Genomic DNA, 10067 nt, shown 5'->3' with positions numbered 1-10067 from the left:
ATATAGATGTGGAAATTTGATCAACTCTTGACAATGTTGGAGTGAACATTGGAAGATGAAAACAAGTAAAATGTAAATAGGAACATAGGAACGCATTGAGTATAATCTAATCAGGCACTTTGATGCCTTTTTCTAATGAGTACATATATGGTTTCATGAAAATAACATTTCAAAATATAATAATAATAATTATTATATAAACCACCTTGCATAGCCTTAAGCCACCTTGTATATCCTTTTGTAATAATCTCTCCAAACTAATGGGAATGTAGGTCTTTTTTTGGAAAAAATAAATCATTTCAAAAATAATTGATCAAAATGAAAATTAAATTATGAAGGCAAACAAGACTTATTATCTCATGAAACATGAAATATTAGAAACGTTGTACTTTGATCTTTCTTTTAAATCAAGCGTATGAAAGGTATTACCAAGGGAGTCTTAAGGAACTATGGTATCCAGGTGCTTGAACTACCATACATTGGCAAGTCACAAAATCCATTTGTGATATGTTTGCATGTGACAATGTATCAATCTATGGAAGCAACCCAATACAAATTGTACACAATTTCTCATATCATCTAGATGTGTAAGTATAACACTCTACTTAGAGGCACCCAAGAGAACATTTATACTTGAGGGTTTTTCTAGTTTTACCTTATTCAACTAAACAATACAAAACCAAGAGATTATCATGTTCAACAAATGTAGTAATTTTTTCCATGCAAATCATGTTTTATATCAGAATGGATTATAGAGTATAGGACTAACTATACGTTGGTATCTCTCGATAAAAAACCAAATGATGGAGATGCTATAATGAAGTACTCATCATACCCTTAAAGTAACTGGATAGTTGTTGATTGGGACACTAATCTCCAAGACGTCCCATTGCTCATATCTTGTCCTTAATAAATAAAAAGTCATCAAAAAGAGATGGAAGTACATTGACAAAAGTTGGAAAATTAGATCTAATTAAACATTCACAACTATTCACAGAGAACATCAATCAATCTCCACACTATGGAATCATAGGTCCTAGCATGTCAAGTTGAGATATTTGTGAGAAATTTTCATACAATTGCAAAATCCACTAACATCGATTTCAAGTCTACATATAAAATGTAGAAAAGCAATTATTGTCAGAAAACAAGAATGTGAATCAAAACCATGCACTTTTTTCTCTATGTGCGCGTGTGGGAGGGTTATGATGGATAAATAAAATCCTATTTGCTTAATTAAAAAGGAGAATTAGTGATTCATAATGTCATTAATAAAGTGAAGTGGTTCATAGATATTTTAGTTCACTCCAAAGTTCATAACTTTATGTCAGTTTAGTTCATTTAAAAAATGTGAATATAGGAATCGCTAACTATATAATTTTTTTACTATATCCCCACCCATCTATACCCATTTAAAGTACACGGTTAATGTGGCACAATATCTAGTTAGTTAACATGGTTTCATAATCGTTGTGCTAGTTTGCATGCCTCTTTGGGAGGTCTAACAAGGGCAATGCACGCGGTTGTCCTACTCCTATGAATCAGACTTCTCTATTAAAAAGAAGTTGCAACACGAAACATGTTGACTCCATCTTTCATGCCATGCATCTAATATATTCTCCTACATGCTCATGAAAGTCTCTAAGCTTGACTTTACTTAGGTTGCCAACACATAGAAAATATTGACAACCATTCTCACTTCTTGTTGGGTTACTTATGTTCACCGATAAAAACATGTTAACATCGAGGTCTCCCTCTCTCCCTCTTGGCAATAGATGAAAACTTAAAATTCAAACTCTTTTGGATTCTATATTCAATATCCAAAAATGGTAGGAAGGTCATGATTTTTACATGCTACTAGTAGGAAGACTCCCGAGTAGACAATAGGGGCAAAACACCAAAATGCCCCTAACTTTCAGGACATCAACTAGAATATCCCTAGGTTAAGAAAATGACAAGCACATCCCATGGCCTTTGCAATTTCACTTCTACAAAGTTATGTTCTTATAATGTAGGGGTATTATTGTAGCTTTTGAGAAACATTGGGATACTCTCTAGCATTTGGTAAGAAAGTAATAGGGTCTTCGGGTCTTTTTTCCAAAAGAGTGCTCAATGTACATCTCAAAGTTAGCAAGATATATGCAAACATACATCAATTAAAAAAAAGTCTATTTACCTCCTCTTCTTCTTTCCAAAAAGATTTACCTCATTTTTTATTTCATTCAATGTGATATTTGTAAACACATTGACAATTATAGTTATTGAACATTTTATGGAATACCTCTATACACAAAATCAAGAGAAAGACTTCTCCTATTGTGTGTATTGGATAAGATTGCACGTGTTTGAATAGGCATGAATCATTACATAATATCATACAATAAGCAATATGACGTATACTGGTCTAGGTGAAATTATATAGACTTATCTACTTGTATCTTCACACCTGCTTCATTTTCTACTCTTTGAACGGGAATGATAACATTATTACGCATGCGAGAGAAGGACATTGACATATTTGTTATTTAAAAGGAAAAACCTTTGAGATATGACGATAGGTGTAGGTACACGTAGAAAATATTAACACATAATGGGCACATGCGTGCTGACTATGTAGTAAAATGATTTAAACACGAATGCCGATATAGTGAGAGCCATGCTACATCAACAATAATATCTATATCTGACGTTTGCACGTGGTTTTCCAAGGTGTTGGATGAATTGGAACTTGGAAAAAAGTTCCCTCTGACACTTGAACAATGTTTTGTAGTTATATCATTAAAATATCCATAATAGTAGTAGGCAAAGATCCTGTGCACATGGCCATAAGGGTGTAAATAAAACTTAATGCCGAGGCTCGGTTCATGTGGGGGGGGTGGAAACTGTGATGTGGCAACAATTGACAAAGCAGAGTGTTCACTTGCATTATTGATTGGGACCCTTCAAGAAAAGAGAGGATGCATGCTAACAAACAGATCGTGCAAAGGTGGGAGCAAAAACCAAAGACAAGCATTAGTATTTTGGTATTTTCTTGCACAAACACACTCACTCAGCATGCGACATGACACAGCTCCGACAATATACAAAAGATGCTTGAGCGGGGTGGTAAGAGAGAGACATAAGGTAGGTCGGGAGTCGTCGGGTCGGGACTTGACTTTTAGGGCTTCCTCGCGATGTTTATATATGTATTTTGGGGGAAAGAGGTCGAAGTGAAGGTTTTATGTATTTTTACAAACCCAAACAAAAGAAGAAATAAATTAAGTGTGAAATGTTCTTTTGGAAATAAAAATAAAAATAAAATAAATTGTTAAATGAGTTCGTTATCTATTATTGATCATTTATTATTAGATAAAGAAGAAGAAGAAGAAAAGCAAATCGAGAGAGAGAGAGAGAGAGGGTAAGGCTGTCGTTGGCGCTTCGCCGCGCGCGACCGCGTGTGAACGCGAACCAAGCCCACCAAAGATTCGCTTGGTGACGTGGGAGGGAGGCCTACACATTTGAGACACCTTATCTTTCTCTCTCTCTCTAGACACTGACTGACTCTCTTTCTTTTTCTTATATTTTGACGTGTTGTGAGAGGGATAGATAGATAGATAGATAGAGTAGTAATTACGTAAAATTGTTGGAGATCGAAAAAGCTTTTTCTTTTCGGCAGACCGGGCGGCCGCTTCGTTCTGGGGGGACGTGGCTGCTGCCGAACCTACGTGGACGCCCGCCAGCCGCCGGACTCATCCACGTGCCCGTCGCACGACGTGGCAATAGAGCTGATCTGGCGTTGCCCCTCTAAAGTTAGCAAGTGCCGTTGTATTGTATGTATGTATGTATGTACATATATGTGGGCTTCAGCGAAGCAGTGGTCGCTGGTCTCTCTCTCTCTCTCTCCCGGAGACTTTGAATTGAATCAAGTCCCATACGAATACGAATACAAATATGTACATAGATAGATAGATAAATACATGGATTATTATCATAATATCTGTTCCTTCTACTTCTCTTCTTTTTTTGTCGTTTAAAAACAAAGACACCAACCAACCAACCAACCAAGAAAGAATCTCTTCTCTTCTTTTACTTGTTCGTGAAAATCTCTCCCTTCTCTCCATAGCCTCACATACATACATACATATATATATAGAGAGAGAGATATCGAACATCAACACAAACAAAACACACACTCAGAGAAACAAAAGAAGAAGAAGAAGAAGAAGAAGAAGAAGAAGAAGAAGAAAGACACATACATACAGACATCCTCCCCTCCTCCTCCTTTACATGGCTCCTGCCCTTCCTAGTAATTACTACCCTAACGTGCGCTATAGAGCTTCCCCCGCAGTATCTTCAAATCCGAAGGCTCCTTCCCCATGGCCTCCTGCTACCGCCGCTGCCATGCCTCCTCCTCCTCCTCCTCTCCTCGTGGCTCGCCCGCTTCCGGCGTTTCACACAAGCTTCCAAATGGTGCCGGTGGCCGATCCATCCTCCTCCTCAACTGCTCCTGGCCGCAATGTCAATGTGAAACCGCCATCCCCTGTCCCCAACTATGGTAGTAGCGGAAGCCACCATGATCCCACCTCTGTGTGCCTACACGCCATGGTCCATGAGTTTCTGGAAGAGGCCGATCCAGCCTTGGACACCACCACTGCTTGCGGCCGTGTACGCTGCAATTGCTGCATCGATAGAGCGTGTAGCCCATCCTTTGTTCACGAAGAAGGATGCGGGATGAACGATGAAGTTGAGAGCCGTGAGCTCAATGCCGCAGTTGATGATCAATTCTTACCTATAGAGCATCAGCTCCGCGAGATCGTCGAGGTATGTTATATAGTTGGAGTAAATTAAAATTAAATCAGCACTCTAAAATCCACAATTTTTTCCATACAGTGCTTCTTTGGATTTAGATTTAGATTTATATTGATGGGTTGGGTTGTGGCAGGGTGTTGCATTAAGTAGTGGCAGCATGGTGGAGTCGCGTCTGGAGGCCGATGCAAGGAGTGCGATGGAAGAGATGGAGATGGATATTGCGTGCACAGATGGCAGCAGCACAAACAGTAATGTTGTTATGGGGGGTGTGGATGGACGGGTTCGCCGGGCAATCATGAAGCGATTGAGAAGGGATGGACACAACGCGGCCATATGCAAATCGAGATGGAGCCATGGGGGTGGCCTACCAGCAGGTATGTAGTGGTCATCAAGCACAAAAACAGAATTATTATCCCATTGATTTGATGTATTAACAGGGGAGAGTTGAGTAATCACAATACAATCAATTTCAATGTTTGCATATATATATGTAATTAAATTGCAGGTGACTATGAGTATATCGATGTGATTGTGAGTAGTGTGGATGGCAAGACGGATCGCTACATAGTGGACATAGATTTCAAGGCTCAGTTCGAGATTGCGCGTGCATCGGAGCAATATCGGGAGCTCATGGCGGCCCTGCCCCGGCTATTTGTGGGCCGGCCCGAACACCTGAAACAGATTGTCAAGACCATGTGTGCATCTGCGAAGAGGTCATTGAAAGATCAGGGCCTGCACTTGCCTCCGTGGCGCAAGCAACGCTACATGCTCAGCAAATGGTTCGCGTCTTACAGGCGCACCACGGCACCCACCTCCTCCCGCATCACGCCCAAAAGCTCGGAAGACGATCTCTTAGGGCTAGGACTAGGGCTAGGGTTTGTTCACGCGCAGGCTGATCTCCAACCCGTTGCGATGAAGCAAGAAATGGATATCTCCTTCTTTAAGGCTCAGGCTCGAGCAGCCGCCACGATGTTGTCTTCATGTGCGTGTGCGGCCGCTGTATCGACCAAGACTGGTTTCGATCGAGACCCACAAGCAGCTGCCATGGAGGCAGCTTTATATGGCCCCAAGACTGCCGATGCGCTCGGGAAGGTGTCATCGCGTTCGGGCCTCTCGGCGGCCCTCAAGCTGCAGAATCCGGGAGTGGTGTTGCAGTCTTGATACGCTTGTTAATACTATGGTTGTGAAGTATTAGAAAATGGATCCAGTTCATCTGGCCATGATTAGGGTAAATCCAACCATAGCCATGTGGTTCAACAGTCACCACCCCATCATGGATATGTATGATAGAGAGCTTTTTGTATCGTATTTTTGGTTGTACAAAAGAGGAACCAACCCTAGGCCTAGCCCTAGCTTGATCTCTCTCCATCCCCACCTCTGTCAGGGGAAAATAGAGACCTGCTTTTTTGGTTTTGTGAAGAGAACTTTTTCCTTGTCGTCCATAGTGAGTCAAAAAGATTGGCCACATATGGAATGCTTTTGCTTCTTGTTTTTTGTAGCAAGCGTTTTTTGGGTGAGTAATTAAGGATATATGATAAGTTCACACCAAAAAAACTGTCTAATGTCTTCTTCTTCTTCTTCTTTTCTCAGCTCTCTTTCGTTTTGTCTACAATTCATGGAAGATAAAGATCATGCGCAACCACATGATCTTGAATTTTTCTCTTGTTACTTTGATCTTATAAGAGAATGCTATATAGGATTTTTTACTAATTTTGGGTACCTTAATTCAGATTATATTAATGTGCTCAGAGAGCACTTTAAATACAAGCCCTGACAATGTGCTGACAAGTATTGATGCATACTTGAGTGCTCATTAAATGAGCATCTTACACTAACTCCCAAAATTATTCCTACGAGGAATATCGGTCCAAACGGCCTGCCTAGGATAGATCGGTCTAATGCGGTTCTCGGTTTCTTCACCTGATCCAGCCCAAGTTGAGCTTGCTCGCCCAACAAGAGTGATTAGTTGCTAACCACCAAAAAACACAAAGAGTTTGAACATGGAGAAATTAGTACATGTAAAGATTTAAGTGCGGAAGCTTAGACCAAGCACAACCGGCTCAGTTGAACAAAAACAGAAAACACAGAGAATCAATGGAGAAAAAAAAAACAGTACGTGGGAGAGACAGAGAGAGCAGAAGACAAAAAACTCAGATTCAAAATAATATGTTCTCTGTACATACAATTGTACTCAGAGAGCACAAGTCCTTAAAGGACGGTCAGAAGTACTGACAAGTACTTCAATGCTCATAACTGAGCTACTAACACTAACTCCTAAAAATATAACTACCTACTAATCGAGAAGCGTAGGCCTCTAACAGCCTACCGGCTCCCTGCGGATCCGGTTCTCCGATCCGACTCTCTGATCCGATCTGGGCCTAGCCACCGGTCTTCATCCGATCCGGCTTTCAGCTTATCCAGCTGATCCAACCCATGTTGGGCTTGCTTCTCAATAGTATAGAAACAAACCAATGTGTCTCCATCACCACCACAAGAAGTAGGTCTCTTGGTTGCAATCAAGAAATCTAGTCCTTTGGAAAACACAAGTCTTGTCTCCTCATTTTTTTGGAAGCAAAGAGGGAGACCATGGGACATAATTTACTTAAGACATATTAAATCACTCACTGTAGGGACTACCTTGAGCAAATGACTTCTCTCTAAGGGATGATACCTCTAGTGATCCAATATCCACGTTCTGACTTCTTTTTATTTTGGTTCTTCTCCATATGTGGTCATCCCTAAGGTTGGATGATGGATGATGAAGTCTACTACCTAAAAATTCTAAATCTCCATTTGTAGTTTTTAGATATTTTACTTTAGTTTGCATGGAGCATGTTCCCCCTTCCAAGACAAGTCATTGCTTTTCTACTATAAATTTATTTGTTAAGTCTCACATTCCCAACTTCACCTAAAACAAGGTATTTCCATTTTGGCCAATATTTTGTGTTAAGAAACCCCTATGAATGAACACTTGGCTCAACCTAGAGAAGAATCTAATCACACAGTTCACATATAATGATTACATGGTGCACCGACTCTTCTTCTTGATGAATGTAGTAGTCATCCTCGAGTTGGAAAGCTTTGTAGAAGTACCTTGCAATCCTCAATGAGAGGAGGCCATGTATGTGGAGTTGCAGGCTCTCTATGACAAGAGAATGTGGGATCTCATTCTGACTTTGTCATGCCCACATGGTCATTCCATGGTGGATATCTTCATCAAAATGCTTGGAGCAAAGACGCTAAAATAATTTCTGGCAACACTCAGTTTATGTCTAATTGGTAATGGAAGATGAAACTTTGGAGCTCAATGACATTGTTCGTTGCTCCCTTGATGGTTCCCTCAATTGACATGACGTGGGAAAGGCAATTGTGCTGCTTTGATGGATTGCGTGATTGGTGCAAAACACTCAATTGAAGAGCTCATCTGAATCTTGCTAGTTCCAACGAAAAGAAGGCAAATATGTTTGAGAATGAGGAAAGTGCTCATTACTCAAGATTTGTGTTATGTACACATAATGTAGGTGAGGGTAGGTCACTAATATTTACATAAGTGAAGGGTATGTTCACTAATGTTAAAAAGGGACTAATGTGATGGGATAGAAGGAATGACAGGTGCATGCACTACCATGGCCTTGACAAGCATTGAATGGAGAGTCTTTTAGAAAGACACATCTATTCAAGGACCTTAGGAAGAGTTATAAATATGTATGGGACTTAGCTACCCTCATACGCACATTATGTCATAAGGTTGTTGTTGTAGACATCGATGGTGCGTTCTAGGCTTTCGTAATGACGATAGTGTCAATCTCTTCCAAGGTATTAGTCATCCTAATATCTGGCAGTATGTGACGTTAGTGGTAGGTTGGCTATGTCTAGATCATAGCTCGGGGGTGGAACGGGTTCTTCTATCCAATTTATTTACCTTGTTTTCACTTTAATTTGGTCTATTGATTAGTAATAGACTCTTAATAATTTGTGTCTAGATAGCTGAGTTGTGTGCTTACCATGCAATATAATGATTACGCGATGCAACATTCTGTTAGAAAGCTTCATAGAAGTGGATTCAGACCCTCAATGGTTAGAGGTCATGCATGAAGAGATGTAAGACCCTTATGACATTGAAATGTGGCAACATGTCCTAACTCCACCACATTTGCATTGATAATTAGAAGATGGATATCTTCACTAAAGCACTTGGAAGTAGACAAGCTCAATTTATTTTTATTACACTTGGCCCCATCCACTTGTTCCACTAACCTTTAGGAGGAGTATAGAACGATATATGATGGTATCTAGGAATCCAAACTCTTGGTCCCATGATGGTATGTCATTGTTGAGCTTGAAGGGGGTGTGTTGGGATACAAGCTCAACAACATAGTTCATTAGAGATTGTGTGCTGAAGAGTTGACTCTTGCTCTAGGTGTAAAAGGAGATACATTTTATATTAAATGTAGTGGATACTTTGAACTATTCCAGTCACTCTCTCAGTATAAAAAAACTACATTAGAATCTTATGTGAAGTATGCATAGAATTTTTTATAAACTAAGACCTTCTCATATATGTAGTATGGATCAAGTGTTCGTTTTTAGTTGGGTTATATAGTTGGTTAGTTGTTTGTCCTTGTATAATTACGTCAAACTTTGTTCATACATTTATGTTTGGTATGTGTATTGTTATCTATCCATCTTTCCTCTCACACACAAACAACTAGACTTGTTGTGAGTATGCTTGATCCTCTGGCATCATACCTACACTACATGTCATGACATGTGGATAATGTCTTGCAATTTGACCTCTTTTGAAATGATCTATAACTAGACAATGGATGTCTTCAAATATTGATAAGGAAGTTAATGAGAAATCATATTAATAGAACTCTTGGACCATATTATTCATAGGATTATCATTATTTTTGGGACAAACGATGCCCACACACTAGTGTGATGTGGGCTAGTGGCATGGGACACTCCTTGTTGGCTACTCCATCGCACTAGAATGAGACTTATATTTTCCTATTTTCCTATCGACCTATAATATTATGTCATGTGTTCGTTTTGTAAGTCTTACAATTGTAGTTAAATTGGTAATGTGATCTAAGAGTCCCAGCTATAGGAACTTATAAAATCCTTATTAAACCTCTCTTCAACTAAGGTGTCATCAGAAGGCCCAATATTTTGTTAAGGGCCTTTGCTACTATGTCAAGCATCATAGGCATGTCATAAGATATAGTTGCCCTGAAGTTGCTCACTTTCATTTATTTACTATGTTTTAAAAGTAG

At 39.7% G+C, this 10067-nt stretch overlaps 1 protein-coding gene across 1 annotated transcript; it reads left to right on the top strand.

The window, feature by feature from the left end:
* The first annotated feature begins 4172 nt into the window (after window positions 1–4172).
* Window positions 4173–6232, top strand: LOC147859032 (uncharacterized). Its single transcript, XM_087326338.1, has 3 exons — window positions 4173–4800; window positions 4922–5162; window positions 5294–6232. Exons 1-3 carry the CDS (start codon window positions 4267–4269, stop codon window positions 5947–5949), a joined length of 1431 nt encoding a protein of 476 aa, XP_087182464.1. The 5' UTR covers window positions 4173–4266; the 3' UTR covers window positions 5950–6232.
* The last annotated feature ends 3835 nt before the right edge of the window (window positions 6233–10067 follow it).

The sequence above is a fragment of the Azolla caroliniana genome, unplaced genomic scaffold, assembly GCF_043228905.1.
Source record: "Azolla caroliniana isolate FFs.n. ecotype wild unplaced genomic scaffold, voAzoCaro1.0.p SCAF_10, whole genome shotgun sequence".
NCBI classification, from domain to species: domain Eukaryota; kingdom Viridiplantae; phylum Streptophyta; class Polypodiopsida; order Salviniales; family Salviniaceae; genus Azolla; species Azolla caroliniana.
The sequence above is the reverse complement of the archived record's forward strand: the minus strand, read 5'-3'. Positions and strand labels throughout refer to the sequence as shown.